General features: G+C 44.0%; 1 protein-coding gene across 4 annotated transcripts in view; it reads right to left on the minus strand.

Annotated features, from left to right (window-relative positions):
- znf318 (zinc finger protein 318) overlaps nucleotides 1–17,834 on the minus strand; it is a 32,581-nt gene that overhangs the window by 9,818 nt on the left and 4,929 nt on the right. For all 4 annotated transcript variants that reach the window (XR_004927625.1, XM_036126386.1, XM_036126385.1 and 1 more), the window contains exons 2-7: nucleotides 16,649–16,761; nucleotides 4,531–5,137; nucleotides 3,120–4,332; nucleotides 2,908–3,002; nucleotides 2,713–2,812; nucleotides 2,151–2,464 (exon numbers count right to left, since the gene is read on the minus strand). Coding sequence is in view for 3 of the 4 variants with exons in the window: in XM_036126386.1 (XP_035982279.1) it covers nucleotides 2,151–2,464; nucleotides 2,713–2,812; nucleotides 2,908–3,002; nucleotides 3,120–4,332; nucleotides 4,531–5,137; nucleotides 16,649–16,761 (2,442 nt within the window). In the remaining variant the exon portion in view is untranslated. The remainder of the gene's footprint in view (nucleotides 1–2,150; nucleotides 2,465–2,712; nucleotides 2,813–2,907; nucleotides 3,003–3,119; nucleotides 4,333–4,530; nucleotides 5,138–16,648; nucleotides 16,762–17,834) is intronic.

Raw genomic sequence — 17,834 nt, forward strand, 5'->3', positions numbered from 1 at the left:
GAGACACCAGGGACCATAGTTAAATGCCTGCCAGGGGCCAGAACGGGCGACATAGAATCTTACCTAAAACTGCTGGCTAAGGATAAGCGTAAATACAGTAAGATTGTTATTCACGCTGGCGGTGATGACACCCGGTCACGCCGATCGGAGGTCACTAAAGTTGGTGTTGCTTCGCTGTGTGAGTTTGCTAAAACAATGTCGGAATCATTGCACAATAGAAATATAGCCTAATTGTTCTGTCTAAATATGTAACAAACTTATTTTTGTGCTTAAATAATTGGACAGGAAGGCCTCAAAGCTATAGCTGGTAATCCTGTTCAGAAACACTTTGTTATACTGTGTAAAATGGGTCGTCCATTGGTCAATACATTATGTATTTAGAAAAAGGAGGATACAATTTTTTTATTTCTGAGGGAGCTGAAGGTCTGTAAAAACCAATCTCTGCTCTTCGCACCGAACACACCTTGTTAGTTTCCTCTTGCTGCGCACTTCTAGTGTTTATGTATCTGGTTAGCTTAGCAGCTAGCTTAGCGGTTAGCTTTGGGTTTAGCATAGCAGTTATCTTAGGGTTTAGCTTAGATTAGATTAGATTCAACTTTATTGCAGAGTTTCCCGCAGCGCTATCTTTGCGAAGCGGCTGCCTCGACAAACTCACGCTACCGCCTCGCTAACATTCCAAAAAAAAAAAACTAACTCGATATACTTGCATGTTTATTTGACGTTAACACGCGGTTGTTTGTTGTTGCTTTGGCGCGTGCATACAGGCGAAAATACATGGATACGACCCCCCCCCCCCCGCTCCGTCAGTCAGTTGTCCGCGCAAATCTTGTTCCGGCCAACAACTCACCGCCTCGCCTAAACAAATTCCTGCGGGAAACACTGTATTGTCATTACACAGGTACAGGTACAAGGCAACGAAATGCAGTTCAGGTGTAACCAGAAGTGCAATAGCAGCAAGTGCAGAATAAACAATGGTTCCATAAGTACAGGACATGGGTTATTACTGAATAAATATAGAGATGAATACTATTATAAACAGAATTTTACTGATAGATTTGTCCTATGAATATAATATATAGATAACTAGTATTGTGAACTAAATTTACAGCTGGATATGTACCGAATATAATATACAGGTGGATATTACTATAAATAGAGTTTTACAGATATGTACAATAGCATAATATACAGATGATTGTTATTATAACAGAGTTTACAGGTGAATATTTACTATGAATATATGTACAGGTAGCTATTACTATAGGCAGAATTGAGAGCATGATATACAGGTAGCTGTTACTATAAAACACATAAATAAAGTTTGGACAGAAGCTATTTAAATTAAAGTGCAGTGGAAGGTAATTGCATATTACAGTTAAAGTATGGTATTGCAAATGTATATAAACAATTGGTACTGTGAATAAACAGTTGCCGGAGCAGCTATCTTAGCGGTTAGCTTTGGGTTTAGCTTAGCAGTTAGCTTAGTGGTTAGCTTCGGTGTTAGCCGTTCATTGTAGCGCTGCTGCTCTCACCGTAGACTTTGAACATGGCTGAGAGTCGCAAGAAGCGAACCGCATTCATGTTTATGGGACGAAGAGGAAGGCCTCAGGATAAAGAAACAAGAACAGAGTGGATTTGGGAGATTTTTTTCACACAATCCCCTTGAGGAACAAAGGAGCAGGCAAGACGGTCTTGCATGTGCCCAGTTCTTCAATAAGGGACTCGGGGAAACTTCCAGAAAAATCACTGACTCTTTAATGCAACACGAATTGACTGAAATGTTTTGAGTCGTTCGCATTACGTACCCCTAACTTGCTCTTCATCGCTCCTTTACATTGTGATAATGTGTAAATCATTCGCTCCAGTCGCCTTGTTTGGGTGTGGTGTGAACGCACCTTTACAGGTACTGTAAATAAAGCCGGGTGCATGTAAACGTAAATCATGACCAGACTAAGATATGGGCAGATTATTGGCACATATAAACAATGAATATTCTCTCTTTTTCATTCTGAATACATTTCAATCTGATCAAGGAATTGTAGCTAGTGAAATCAGCTGACTGAATGAGAACGAGGGGGGTTCTGTTAGAACCTTCCCTAGCTATGCTGTCGGACTATTCCTCACTGTCACCTCCACCAAAGGAGCTGTACCTTTACCGCAGAGCTGCCGGCCACTGGCTGCTCCTCAGGCTTCTTCTCTGGCACCGGTTTCTCCTTCTGTGGAGGCGGCCCTTTCTGCTCCTGGTTTTTGACCCGCTTGCCGGCCTTGCCGGGCCGGTCTGACGGGCTCAGGCCCAGGATGAGCGCGACCTTCTCAATCTCGCTGCGTTTCTTTTCGGCAGCCTCGTGCTCCCTGCGCAGGTTGGAGATCTGAGCCATAACCTCCTCCTGTAGGCGGTTTATCTCCTGCAGGAGGGGGTCCTTGTGGCCGTCCTTCTCGCGGCGCTTCTTCCTCAGCAGCTCGCCTGGAGAGAGGAGAACATGTGGGAAACGTTTCACAGAAGTCCAGATGGAGGTCAGACCCAGAACAGCTCTGTGATTCACACAGTCACCTGTAGCAGAGCTGTAACTCAGTTCCTTCAGCTGCACCCAGCTCATTTCATACTGATCCTGATCCAAATCTTGGTTAAAACACTTTGCATTACACCTGGTTGTGACTTTGTCTGGACTCCAGGAGCCGGATCAGAACAGAGCAGAATCCTCAGGGACTCACCCTGCTGCTTTCGGAGTCGCTCCAGCTCCTTTATTAGGTACTCTTTCTTTGTCATTCTGACCTCCCGCTCTTGTTTCAGCTTTTCCCGCTCCTCCAGAACCTGAAAAAAAAAAAACATACACAGTCAGCAGAACCAGTACCACAGAACCGAGGGATCAGGAACAGGACAGCGTGAATGTGGAGCACGGCAGTCACCTTTAGTTTCTCGCTCTCGTTGTTCTGCTCGTCAGAAATGTTCTGGTCCTGACTCCTGCGCCGCTGTTCTTCCTGACTAATGTTCCTCACAGCACCTGAGGACCACACACACAGCTGATGGATCTGAACACCAGGCTCACTCTGATTGGTTCTGCAGCTCAGAGCGACCAATCACAGCAGACTAAAGCCAGGTCTGAGAGTGGGTTTCTAACCTTTAGACCCTGCCTCAGGGGTAGGTGTGCTGTAAGGCGTTTTGTAGCTCCCAGCCGCCACCAGGTCATCTGTGGTGGTCTGAGGGGGCAGGGCCATGCTAGGGGGTGGGTACATGGGGGGCCACTGCTGATGCATGTAGGGCAAATAGTTTCCATACTGGCCATACGCTGCAGTGGGGTAGGTTGGGGGCACCATGCCAGGGAGCTGTGTAGGAGGGTAGCTAGGGATGGGTAGGCCCGTGAGAGTTGGGATGGGGGACGGGTCAGAGGTCTGAGGTTTCATGGTGGTACTCCACTCGCTCTTTGCCTCCTTCACCTCCCAGTCTTTGGAAGTTTTAGAAGCTGTGTTCTTCTTGGGCTCGTGGTCCTCACTGCTCCAGCTGGCCCCCCGTTTGGTCCCCCGCCCATGACTGCGACTTCTGCTGCTGCTACTCGAACTGCCGCTCCGGCTCCGCCTCCTGCGGCTCTGGCAGCTGCCATTGGAGCTGCCGGAAGAGTAGCGGCGCCGCCGCGTGGGTGTCTTTGGAGGCTGCTTGTTCCCATGAAGGCGCTCCTTGGTCCGGGCAGCCATCTTGGTGATCTCGCCAACGCCCAGGTCGAGCCCGATGGTCTTCAGCAGGTCCTGGATCTTCTCATACTCCTCCAAAGCCAGGCGTTCACTCTCCTCCAGGGGTTCCATTCCCGGTGGGTAGGCCGGATTGGACGGCTGAACCGTGACATTCTGGTCAGGGCTGATACTGGGCCGACTCATGTAACTGCTCCTCTCACTCACACTGGGAGGGGCCTGAAGATGAGGTGAAATGGTCGGAGGGCAGTTGTACACCTGAGCAACACCGGCTCTCTGCGAGGAGTGATCGGAGTACAACGAGTCCTCCGTCACATCTCCAAACAGATCCAGGCTATTGTGTCGGACTGGATCTGCGGGCGCCAAGATTTTGGGCTCCTCTAAATCTCCATACAAGAACTTTTCTTCGTCATCGATATCGTCCAAAGGTCTCTGCTCAACTCCGCCCACCGGTTCTGCCATGCCCAACAGGGTCAGGATTTCTTTGATTTCATTGTTGAGGTTGGCCCGCTGAGACATCTGGGGGTCGGACCGCAGTTCTGAGAGCACCGCCGCCACAGCCTGCGGATCGTTCATTTTTACAGCCTGCAGCAGCTGGTCGGCCACACGGGACATGGTGCGGTCCAGATCCCCAGGCGAGTCGGAGCCCTGAGGCGCAAAACGACAATTTAATGCGACACCACCTCATCAGCTGGATCTAACACCTGAACAGCTCATTATTCTGGACTCATTAATGTCAAACATCATGTTTAGATGACGCCAACTGAACTCTCCTGGCTTTACTTGCAGAAAGAACCGTAACTAAGCAGTTTAACTGGTACTAGACTCGGGTGGAAATTAACATACCCGGACAGATGGTGAGTCTTCGTAACTGTTGTGTTTCTTCAGGATGGATTTGGTCGGCTGACCCAACAGCTCCTCAACCTCCTTCTTGCGTCGGGCCATCTCTAGCTCTTCAAAGGCCCTATCGAATTTTGGGTCGCTGTCTCTGCTGGAACTGCTGGAACTGGAACTGCTGCGTCTACGGCGACTATGACTCCTTCCTCTGCCCTTACCCCGGGATCTAGACCTGGATCTAGACTTGCTGCGGTGTCGGCTCTTGCTCCGCCCACGGCTCTTGGCTCGGCTCCGGTCAGGACTGCGGCTCTTGCTTCTGCCTCGGCTCTTGCTCCGCCCACGGCTCTTGGCTCGGCTCCGGTCCGGACTGCGGCTCTTGCTCCGCCCACGGCTCTTGGCTCGGCTCCGGTCCGGACTGCGGCTCTTGCTCCGCCCACGGCTCTTGGCTCGGCTCCGGTCCGGACTGCGGCTCTTGCTTCGCCCTCGGCTCTTGGCTCGGCTCCGGTCAGGACTGCGGCTTTGGTCAAGGTGGCGGCTCTTGCTCCGTTGCTGGCTCTGGCCTGGACTTCGGCCCCTACTGCCGCACTGCTCGTATTGGGGTCGTGGAGGGTAATCTCTATAGAGAAACATAAGTGGAGCTGACTGAGCAGTTTGGTTCTTGTCAGGTAAAGGAGTCTCAAAATATCTCCTGTGATAAAATGTCCTATGTTATGCTGCCCGATCAGACCAGAAGAGAACACACATTTAATAACCTCACATAGATCTGTGTGTTGACAGAACCGGACTTTACTGCTAAATAGCCTGGAGCATCCAACTTCAACACAAGATGAGACGTTTGAGTTCCTCGGAGCCATTAATGACTGGAGAAGTTGAACGTTCTGTGGTTACTCGGTTACCCTGCTGCACTTTATATTATATCAACAATCCATGAACACCACGTCCTGGGAGCAGTTTGAGATTGTTAGAGGAGGGTTCTATGGAGGGAACGGTCTGTATCAACCTATTTATCTGCCAAAGATCTTAGTTTGGCAGATAAAGGAGAGGGATTAGGTGTGGAAGAACCAAGATGGCACCAGTGTATTTGGCAGGCTCTTGGTCTCTCATTGTTTTGTTTGCGTTCCTTTTGTTTTTAATGTTTAGAAATGTGCATTAAGTCTTTGCTCGTGCATGATCGTCAATCTCTCCTTGATATTCAATCTCATTTCAAAGGTCAAGGTGTGGTTCACTATGGTGGGTATAAAACTTTGCCCCCACACCTATTTAGTCCCAACTCGTACATGCTGAGCACCAGCTTTAAACTTTCAGCGAAGGTGCCATCGTCACCGCGGTAAACATAGTGGCCAGCTGGTGAAAATTTAAATTTGCCTGGGAAGATCAACTTCCATTTCCCTGGTAAGGAATAGATTACTGTTTTCCTTGGTGCCTCGGTGTCTTCTGGATCCCATTAATCCCTGTCTGATGTTTTCGTTGGCATGGAAGTCCACACCTGGTCACGCCCGCCTTGCTTCTCTGGGCTCTGCGCGGAGCTAACCTGCTGAGTTTGAGGACGCTACACCGGGTTCCTCGGTCTGCCGAACTGCAGCCCACGCCTCCTGCCAGGTTCGGCCTGGTGAACGCCTGATCTCTGGCAAACAAAACTTTCATCCTGAGAGACTTCATCGCTTCCAGTAGCCTGGATTTTCTCTGTATAACGAAAACCTGGATTGAGCCCGGTGTGTCCAGCGTCTTTGTGGAACTTCTACCACCTGGGTGTTCCTATTTAGGCTCCCCTCGGACATCAAGATGCGGAGGGGGAACGTGGTTGTTTACAAGAAGCACTTTCAATGTAAACCATGCACTGCACCATCTTCACCTTCAAGTTTCAAGGTCACGTTATTTGACGGCTCTGTGCCGTCGTTCACTGCCCTCTGAAATAGATTAAGGACTTATTTTTCTTGTCAAGAATAATGATTCACTATGATTGAGTACTTATATTTGGGGATTTTAGTTGTGCCATGAAGCCACTGGTGGAGGACTGTTTTACCTTCATTAACTCTTTGAATCCTCTTGTTTCTGTTCCTTCCTGTTTGCGGTCAGGCGTATTGTGTCACTTCCTTTTCTCAAGGTGTGAATTGCGGTTTTGGTGTTAAAGACTCAGTTTTTTTTTCTCTGCTGTGATATCTGTTTCTAACACATAAAAACTTTTAAAACATTCTCTGTTGCTGCACTTCACGTTTGGGAACTCCTCGTGTTTCACACGGTTTGCTTTTCTCGACGTGGTAAGAGGGCGCTAGCCTAGCTTTAGCCTAGCTTTAGCGCGACAATGGCTCCTTTTCCTACTATTACTTCAGCTTCTCCGTCTTAGTCTCCCCTTATCTCCTGCTCTCTGTGTCAGATGTCTAATTATTCCTCTACATCCTTTAGTGATAATGGTACTTGTAATAAAGTGTAATAAGTGTTTTTGTAGCTTTGGAGGCGAGGGTGTCAGAATTGGAGACCCGGCTCCTTGCTGTTGAAAAAACAGCTGTTAGGCGCCCCGGCACCAGGCCGGCTGGGTGACGGTTCGTAGGAAGCATAGCTCTAGATTTCAGCCCCCAGTTCACCACCAACCCGTCTGCGTTTCTAACAAATTTTCCCCACTCAGCGACACACCTGCTGAGAAGCCAACCCTGATTATTGGCAGCTCCATAGTCAGAAACGTGGCACTAGAGACACCAGGGACCATAGTTAAATGCCTGCCAGGGGCCAGAACGGGCGACATAGAATCTTACCTGAAACTGCTGGCTAAGGATAAGCGTAAATACAGTAAGATTGTTATTCACGCTGGCGGTAATGACACCCGGTCACGCCGATCGGAGGTCACTAAAGTTGGTGTTGCTTCGGTGTGTGAGTTTGCTAAAACAATTCTCTGGTCCCCTGCCTGATTTGACCAGTGATGACATGTTTAGCCGCATGTCATCATTGAACCGCTGGTTGTCTAGGTGGTGTCCTGAAAACGACGTGGGCTACATTGATAACTGGAGAACTTTCTGGGGAAAACCTGGTCTGATCAGGAGAGACGGCATCCATCCTACTTTGGATGGTGCAGCTCTTCTTTCTAGAAATCTGTCCGGATTTATTAGTTCTCCTAAATGCTGACAACCCAGGGTCCAGACCAGGAAGCAGAGCCGTAGTTTAACACGCCTCTCTGTAGCTTCTGTACTGTTACCCATCCATTATCCTATTGAGACGTTGTCTTTCCCACGGCCAAAACTTAACAGATCAAAAACTGATCTAAAAGGAACAAATCATAAAAATCTAATAAAAATCAATACGGTTCACCTTGAAACAAAAAATAAAACAATTAAATGTGGTCTATTAAATATAAGGTATCTCCCTCCAAAGACTTTGTTAGTTAATGAATTGATTTCTGATAATCAGATTGATTTATTTTGTCTCACAGAAACCTGGCTACAAGAGGACTATGTTAGTATAAATGAGTCAACTCCCTCCAGTTATTCAATTATTCTTTGTTTTGTATCGTCCACCAGGCCATTACTCTCAGTTTTTGGATCAGTTGTCAGACTTCTTATCTGATTTGGTGATAAACACTGACAAGGTTATTATAGTGGGGGATTTTAACATCTATGTTGACACAATGTGATAACCTTAGTGTAGCCTTTAAAACTATCCTAGATTCAATTGGTTTTGCTCAAAATGTGCATAAACCGACGCACTCTTGGCTTCATACTTTAGACCTTGTGCTGACATATGGCATTGATTGTGAAGAATTAACAGTATTCTCTCACAACCCTGTCCTATCTGATCATTTTTAATAACCTTTGAGTTTAATCTAACTAAGTTCTCCAGCCACAAAAGAGGGTTCCATTATAGTAGATCTTTATCGGATAATGCTGTATCAAACTTAAAAGAGTCTGTCCCCCTTTTAATATCCTCAGTATCACAGAAATACCCTGCAGATAGCAGCAATGTTGTTTCTTCCCATTCACAAAAAGATGTGTTTGTTAACGGTGTGACTTCGTCATTGCGTTCTGCATTAGACAATGTAGCTCCCTTGAAAAAGAAGGTAATTATTCACAGGAAGCTGGCTCCCTGGTTTAATTCAGAGCTGCGTTCCTTGAAGCACAATGTTAGGAAATTAGAGAGAAAATGGTGCTCTACACACCAAGAGGAATCCTACTTAATCTGGAGGGACAGTCTATTGTTGTATAACAAGACCCACCGCAGAGTTAGAGCAGCATATTTTTCATCATTAATTGAAGAGAATAAAAATAATCCTAGATTTCTCTTCAGCACAGTTGCCAAACTTACCCAGAGTCATAGCTCCATTGATCCATCCATTCCCTTAGCTCTTAGTAGGAATGACTTTATTCTTCATAAATAAAATTGATTCTATTAAAAATAAAATAATTGGCATCCTCCCAAACATGATTACCTCGTCCTCAGTAAGTGAGGCAGCGTTGGAGGAATCTTTAGAACCTGCGCAGTGTCTGAACTGTCTAGAAGCAGTAGAGCTTTCTGAGCTATCTAAAACTTTAGCTTCATCTAAACCTATCTGTATGTTAGACCCAATCCCAACCAAGTTGTTTAAGGACATATTCCCTTTGATCAGTGACCCTATTTTAGACATGATTAATCTATCGTTAGTAAATGGATATGTACCACAGACTTTTAAAGTAGCTGTTATTAAACCTTTACTTAAGAAACCTTCTCTTGATCAAGATGAGTTAGTAAATTACAGACCTATATCTAATCTTCTTTTCTTATCTAAAATTCTTGAGAAAGTAGTTGCTAATCAACTTTGTGAACATTTACAAAGTAATGACCTACTTGAGGAGTTTCAGTCAGGCTTCAGAGCTCATCATAGCACTGAAACAGCTCTGGCCTCAGATAATGGACTTGTGTCTATACTTGTCCTGTTGCCCCCAGCTATATCTATCCATAAATCCTGATGAATCCAATCAATTACTTCGACTGCAGTCATTCCTGCATTTAAATTCTGACAAGACAGAAGTTGTATTTTTTGGACCTAAAAAAATAAACTTCTTAATCAATCACTTAATCTGGGTGGCATTAAATTGCCCTCTGGTGATAAAGTAAAAAATCTTGGTGTTATTTTTGACCAAGACATGTCATTTAAATCCCATATTAAACAGGTTTCCAGAGTTTCCTTTTTTCACCTCAGGAATATCGCCAAAATTAGAAACATTCTGTCCAGGAGTGTTGCTGAAAAACTAGTCCATGCATTTGTTACTTCAAGGCTGGACTATTGTAATTCTTTACTATCAGGAAGTCCACAAAATGCAGTTCAAAGCCTTCAGCTGATCCAAAATGCTGCAGTAAGAGTTCTGATGAAAATCAACCAGAGGGATCATATTTCTCCTGTTTTAGCTTCCCTTCACTGGCTTCCTGTTAAATTAAGAATAGAATTAAAAATTCTTCTTCTAACGTATAAAGCCCTTAATAATCAAGCTCCATCATATATCAGAGCTCTGATTACCCCGTATGTTCCTAACAGAGCACTTTGCTCTCAGACTGCAGGTCTGCTGGTGGTTCCTATAGTCTCTAAAAGTAGAATGGGAGGCAGATCCTTTAGCTATCAGGCTCCTCTCCTGTGGAACCAACTCCCAGTTTTGGTCCGTGAGGCAGACACCCCGTCTACTTTTAGGACTAATCTTAAAACTTTCCTTTTTGACAAAGCTTCTAGTCAGAGTGGCTCATGTTACCCTGAGCTATCTCTATAGTTGTGCTGTGATAGGCTTAGGCTGCTGGAGGACATCAGGGTCTATTTCTGTCACTCTACTGATTTCTCCTACTACTCTCCAATCTACAGTTTGTTGTTATTTCAGCTTTTAACTTTTTGTTCTCTATCATTTTTCTCTTCATAGAAGGTACACCTGGTCTGGCGTTCTGTTAGCTGTGACATCATCAGGGGAGGCAGATCATCCACTATTACCATCTAACATAGAAAGTACTCCTGGGTCAATGTGAGCTTCTGAGCTTTCTGTGTCTCTGCTCTGTCTTCTCTACCATAGAAAGTACTCCTGGGTCAATGTGAGCTTCTGCGCTTTCTGTGTCTCTGCTCTGTCTTCTCTAACATAGAAAGTACTCCTGGGTCAATGTGAGCTTCTGAGCTTTCTGTGTCTCTGCTCTGTCTTCTCTAAGCCCCAGTGGGTGGAGGCAGATGAGCGTTCACACTGAGCCTGGTTCTGGTTCTGCTGGAGGTTCTCCTCCCTGTTAAAGGGGAGTTTTCCTCTCCACTGTCGCTTCATGCATGCTCAGTATGAGGGATTGCTGCAAAGCCATCAACAATGCAGACGACTGTCCACTGTGGCTCTACGCTCTTTCAGGAGGAGTGAATGCTGCTTGGAGAGACTTGATGCCATCAACTCCGTTCCCTTAGATTGGAAATTGTTTGACCAATCTGTATGATCTGATTGAATTTGGAAAGTGCCTTGAGATGACGTGTTTCATGAATTGGCGCTATATAAATAAAATTTAATTGAATTGAATTAACCTGGTGCAGTGGGTGACTGGTTCCACACACCATCACATTGGACATTGTCCTCCCTCATGGCCTCTCTGTGACTAATCTTGAAATAGGTGTAAATGCTAGTTCTGATCATATGCTGGTTTTAAGTAATGTTGTTCTATCCTGTGCCATGGGTAAACCTTGCACTCCCACTTGTTTGTTAGAGATTATGAGATTACAGAGACTGGACTGCGAAATCGGTTACCATGTAGATTACAGGTAGACAACAGACTCTGGAGACACAGAGCCTGACATACTTAGATTGGACAGAATGATTAGGGGAAGATGTGTCAGCTAGGACACGTCTGCATTATAGCATGATCTTCTCTACCAATGTGATGATGGGAACACGGATATCACACGGGACACGCCTTGAATGGGTGTACAAAATGGGTCCTACTTAACGTCTGGGTAAGGAATGAAGAGGGCTCTCTGGCGTCCGTAAATCTGCCCGTCTCGCTGTTGTGTTTGAGAGCCCAGTACTGAAGCCGTAAACATCCCTCTGCCTTTTAGATTAAATATGTTAAAATCAGCCCGGTGTGGGGAAACCAGCTCTTTGTACCTGGAAGAACTGACCCAACATTCAAACTATGGAAAGACAAAGGACTCCAAATGATTCAGAATTGTTATGAGTCAGACTCAGACATACTAATGAGCTTTCAGGATTTACAGCATAAATTTCATCTGGATAAGAAACATTTCTTCAAATATCTCCAACTTAGGAACTTCATACGAACAAATCAGAACAATGAGTTAACAAAGCCTGTCATGTCAACGTTAGAAAAAATGTTAACGAAGGACAGTTTGAAGAAAGGAATCATAACAGACTTTTATCACTTAATGATGTCGCATACTTCAGAGGGATCTCAGGATAGACTTCAGGCTTGGAAAGAAGACTTATCGATAGAGTTATTAGAAGAAGATTGGCAGACAGCTTGTAAATTGGCCCACACCAGCTCTATTAATACAGCCCTTAAGCTTATTCAATTTAAATGGTTAATGCGGGTGTACATAACACCGGTGGACCTCAACAGATATAACAAGGAGATACCTGATGTATGTCCAAAATGCACAGAAGGCAGAGGAACTCTGGTCCACTGTATGTGGCAGTGCAGGGAAATTATACAGTTCTGGAAAGAGGTAAAGCATACCATTGAAAAAAGAATTTCCAAACAGATAATCTTTGAGCCAAAGCTATTTGTGTTTGGAATATACCCAGGAAAACATACTTATACAAAAAATGAACAAGTGTTTATAAACTTAAGTTTACTTAATGCAAAGAGGTGTATATCGATCTGTTGGAAGAAGATTCGCAGACCGACCATCAACCTATGGCTGCAGCAGATGTTATCTGTCCTCCCTTTGGAAAGAATTATGTATATATTGAAGGGCAAACAGGACCTGTTTGAATCTATCTGGAATTCCTTCATCACATATGTCAAGCATTTAAATATTTCAGAAGACGGTGATAATAATTGAAGAGCAAGTGTATTGCAGTTCTCAAAGACAATTTATTGAAGGACTTTTACTGTTAAACTTAATTCCCAATATAATGTGAAAGGTGACCAGCTGTACTAGAACAGATACTATGAGAGGACATTTGTTAGTCTTTTTTTTTTCTGTTTTTTTTTACTGTTTTTGTCTGTACTTCACTTTGGTGTGAACAAGGAATGCTATTATTTCTGTTGTCATATTGTATACACTGTTCAAGATGTCTACTTAAACAATTAAAACTTAAATAAATATATTTTGGGAAAAAAAATATGTTAAAATATAGTTTTGGTTTCAAGAGTCTTTTTATCAGTACAGAAGTCTACAATAGAAACACCCCATTATTCAGCAAAAGAACTCGGGGTGACATAGCCAGGTCAATTCTTTAACAAGTGGTGACTCCAAAGGTTCACAGAGGGAGATAACATTCCAGCAGCAGCTGCAAAGATGATAAGGTGAGATTTCCTTTATTAAATCTTTAGGGGCTGTGATCTCAGGTCCTATGTGAGCAGATTGAGGATAATTGTTTTAAACGGGTCGGTAGTAGCGAGTGGCTTACATCGGTAATGCGTCCAGTGGACCTTGGTTCCAGTCTCCAAAAAAAATACTGTAGTCTAGTAAAGCGGGTTTAGAGCCCTTTATTGATAAATGACAAATGAGTAACCTGTTTTTTTTTTCTTCCTTCTGCAGGGTTTAAACTAAACACATGAGAGCTGAGAACGGGATACTTAATAAAGGACTGATTCGGACAAAGTTAAAAGTGTAGTTGAGTGTATTATCACTGAAACAAATGTTTGAAACAGGTTTAAAGTCTCATATTTATCTAGAGCTGTATGGAGTAATTAAATGAACAAGGGGAGATGTTTTTAAAGAGAAACATGGGTTACTGTCCACAGTTTAAAGATTTGTTTCAAACACATTCAAACAGGGGGTTATAGAATATAACCAGGGCTGAGTAGATAAACTGTCTGTTAAAGCCAACTGGGATTATTAAAATATGGAATTAAAGGGTTAGAATTGCAGTACCCTTTAGGCATATATCATCTGCTTTCATTTAAAAGTCCTTTTGGTTTGATGCACGGTCAAGCTGAAACTGATTCACAGAACTACTTCCTGTCCCCTCCCTAGGCCACGCCCACTTCCTGAATATCAACCAATGACGACTTGGTGTGCTCTTGGGCAAGCAAACACTTCCTGTTTCTCAGCTGAGTTTTCAAAATAAGAAAAATATGTAGGAATGCTTTTGATTAAAACAATGACATTTTGGAAATCTACAGAGTGGAGCATCTTTTATACATTTAGGGGTTTACTGTTTGGGTTTTAAGAACGCATTTAAAGTATTTTAGAGCTGGTTCAGCAAGGAGTTTCCAAAAGGTTTTAGTACACTTCTTTGACTGTCCGTTAACTACGATAAGGTGAACCTTCAAACATTAGTGAGCAGTGAGATGATAAAATTATGTTGCAGAGAACTTTCAAATGTCAGACATTGAAAGGTAACACACACATTGGATGAATTATTTTAAGAATTAATGAGAAATATAGCTGAATATACCTTTAGACAATTAGATTACTTGTAGGATGTAATGATTACAGTGCAGAATTTTTTTAGCTGAGTTTAGTAATTGTGAACAGGAATATCTGGATGTCAAAGTGCTTGAAGGAGGTTTTGAATAAATGACACATAAATGAGGAGCTTGATAAAAACACTGATTACACTTTTTGTTTCTGTTTTCGAACAGAAAACAAAGCCTTGTGTCTGCCGACCATCTTCACGGAGCAGCTTATCGAGGGGAAATGCAAAATAAAAAGCTCATTGGCCGAGCCAGAACTGAACACACATTGCTGTCCACGGGATGCTCCGGCGGCCCGCTGTTGGGTTCTGGGCGGCTAAACGGGTCAGGGATGGAGCTAGTTGTGGTCACCAGTGGAAGAGCAGCTGGGGCTTTAGTTGGAGGCTCATCCCTGGAACGTTTTGTTTGAGGCATAAAACTCACCGAGCATTTCTGCTCTGGCTGTCTTCCTTCAGCCGGACGACCCAGTCTGGTCGGCTCTTTATAGGATTTTGTTGCTTTGGTTCATGTTAGTTCAGGTTGCTCTAAGGCACAGGTGTCAAACTCAAGGCCCGCGGGCCGAATCCGGCCCGTCAAGGTAAATTATCCGGCCCTCAAGAGCCCAAAAAAAAAAAAAAAAGGCATATCATGTCATTAAGTAGAGGTATATATCCTTTTAAAGTGTATAAAGTGGCTAAAACTGTGCCTCCTGTAAGTGTAACTCACCCCAATATCAACTTTTTTGCAGATACACTGTATAAATTGGGCATAAGGTTGCTATTTCTATGTTACTGTGCATTTTTTATACTTCTATGTGAAATTATGAAATGAAAGGTTTCGTCTATACACGTGCAACCGGCCCTTTTAAAAGGCATACTATGCAACATTTTTCAGTTAATTAATGTGTTCCATACCGTTTTGGATGATTAAATGAGTCATTTCAGGTCGAACAAAGGTTTTCTCGGCCGCCCTGGTGGTCTGTGGGGGAAATACGGCACTTGCAATTGCAGGAGCCCTCGGCCCGCACCCACAGGTTCAGAAGTCTGGTGCATTGCGAGAGTCAGTCTTGCTTTACCACGAGAACTCCATGTGTTTTTGCCCTGCCATTCACTATATGCACACGCAAAAGCAACAACAAAGAACCGCGTGTTAACGTCAAATAAACATGCAAGCATATCGAGTTTTATTATTATTATTTTATTATTTTATTTTTTTTGAATGTTGGCGAGACGCTACCGCTGCGGGAAGCTTGATGTTCAACAACAAAGAACAGGAGAAACCAGAACAGCTGAGCATCTTTACGACAGTGCACTTTTACTTTCGCCCTCTGGAGGGAGCCTCGCTGGAAAATCAACGCCAGAACCCCCCAGTCCAGCTCTGAGGACTGATCCACATTCAGCAGATAACAGCTAGATTTATTTTCAGACGTCATTGATGGAAAGGAGAATCATTTGGATTTCCAGTGCAGTTCTGTCACCCTTTTCCTCCTTATTTATATTTAATTGCTCAACAACATTATTACAGGACGTGGTCCTATTGGCTTCATCAGGGCGTGATCTACAGCTCTCACTGGAGCGGTTCGCAGCCGAGTGCGAAGCGGCCGGGATGAAAATCAGTGCCTCCAAATCCGAGACCATGGTCTTGAACCGGAAAAGGGTAGAGTGCCTTCTCCGGGTTGGGGAGGATGTGCTGCCCCTAGTGGAGGAGTTCAAGTATCTTGGGGTCTTGTTCACGAATGAGGGGAAGATGGAGCGGGAGATCGACAGGCGGATTGGTGCAGCGTCTGCTGTGAAGCGGGCGCTGTACCGATCCGTTGTGGTGAAGAGAGAGCTGAGCCAAAAGGCCAAGCTCTCGATTTACCGGTCGATCTACGTTCCTACCCTCATCTATGGTCACGAGCTTTGGGTCGTGACCGAAAGAACGAGATCCCGGATACAAGCGGCTGAAATGAGTTTTCTCCGTAGTGTGTCTGGGCTCTTCCTTAGAGATAGGGTGAGGAGCTCAGTCATCCGGGGAGGACTCAGAGTAGAGCCGCTGCTCCTCCACGTCCAGAGGAGCCAGTTGAGGTGGCTCGGGCATCTGGTCAGGATGCCTCCTGGACGCCTCCCTGGTGAGGTGTTCCGGGCACGTCCCACCGGGAGGAGACCCAGGGGAAGACCCAGGACACGCTGGAGGGACTATGTCTCTCTGCTGGGAACGCCTTGGGATTCCTCCTGAGGAGCTGGCCCAAGTGGCTGGAGAGAGGGACGTCTGGGCCTCCCTACTGAAGCTGCTGCCCCCGCGACCCGACCCCGGATAATAGGAAGAAGACGGATGGACGGATTATTACAGGAACTGGAAGCTGATTGGCTGTTCATGAGGACAAAATATAAATAAATAAAATGTAACAACTGCTCATCTAAAAATGGGAATTTCTCACAAAATCAGTCAATACTGAAACATTTAGATGAATATTGAATCCAAAGCGAACTGTGAGGTTGTGAATAATACCGAGCCCGACTCAGTACCAGTCAGTGACATTCGGACCGGTCCAACAGAACTGATCTTCCTCCAGTGTTCTGGTGTCTCTGGTTACCTGTCGTGATGGTGCGGCGGGGGGACAGGTCCATGTGGACCGGGCAGCTCGTTCCCCATGCCCATGACCCGGTTGTGGTCCATATGAGCCGGTCCTCTGTGAGACGGAGACCTCTGCAGGAGACAACACACAGAACCAGATAATTAGCTCAGTAATGGACCCGCCCACTGGGTTGATCTGGACTTCTTGTTTTAGAACCCGTTCTCCACAACTGTTCATCTGAGCGTGATGTTCTGATCACCCAGAACCTCGGATCATTAAGTCAACAGCACATTCATGCTTCAGCCGACCCGGGATGCCTCACGTCGCAAACAGCTGAACACACCAGAACCTGTCACCAAATCGGGTCGACACAGACTTTCCTCCAACCTGACCCCACCCAGAGTCTCAGGTTCAGATTCCGGTCCGGTTCTTGTACCACTTCAACCTATCAGGAACCAATCAGCCTTACTAGTGGAAATTGAAAACTCACGGTTTGTTTTCAATGTTTTTAACATGTTTTTTTCCTTCCTTTTCTTGTTTTTGTTTTCTATGTTTAACTTTTTTTTTACCTTTTCTTGTTTTAGTGTTCTGTTAACGTGTTTATTTTTACCTTTTCTTGTTTTAGTTTTCTATATTTTTAGATGTTTTTTTTACCTTTTCCTGTTTTAGTTTTCTATGTTTTTAGATGTTTTTTTTTACCTTTTCCTGTTTTAGTTTTCTATATTTTTAGATGGTTTTTCTACCTTTTCTTGTTTTAGTTTTCTATGTTAACGTTTTTTTTACCTTTTCTTGTTTTAGTTTTCTGTTTTTAACGTGTTTTTTTTACCTTTTCTTGTTTTATTTTTAACGTGTTTTTTTTTTACCTTTTCTTGTTTTAGTTTTCTATGTTTAACTTTTTTTTTACCTTTTCTTGTTTTAGTGTTCTGTTTTTAACGTGTTTATTTTTACCTTTTCTTGTTTTAGTTTTCTATATTTTTAGATGTTTTTTTTTACCTTTTCCTGTTTTAGTTTTCTATGTTTTTAGATGTTTTTTTTTACCTTTTCCTGTTTTAGTTTTCTATATTTTTAGATGGTTTTTCTACCTTTTCTTGTTTTAGTTTTCTATGTTAACGTTTTTTTTTACCTTTTCTTGTTTTAGTTTTCTGTTTTTAACGTGTTTTTTTTACCTTTTCTTGTTTTATTTTTAACGTGTTTTTTTTTTTAC

The sequence above is a fragment of the Fundulus heteroclitus genome, chromosome 22, assembly GCF_011125445.2.
Source record: "Fundulus heteroclitus isolate FHET01 chromosome 22, MU-UCD_Fhet_4.1, whole genome shotgun sequence".
Lineage (NCBI taxonomy): Eukaryota > Metazoa > Chordata > Actinopteri > Cyprinodontiformes > Fundulidae > Fundulus > Fundulus heteroclitus.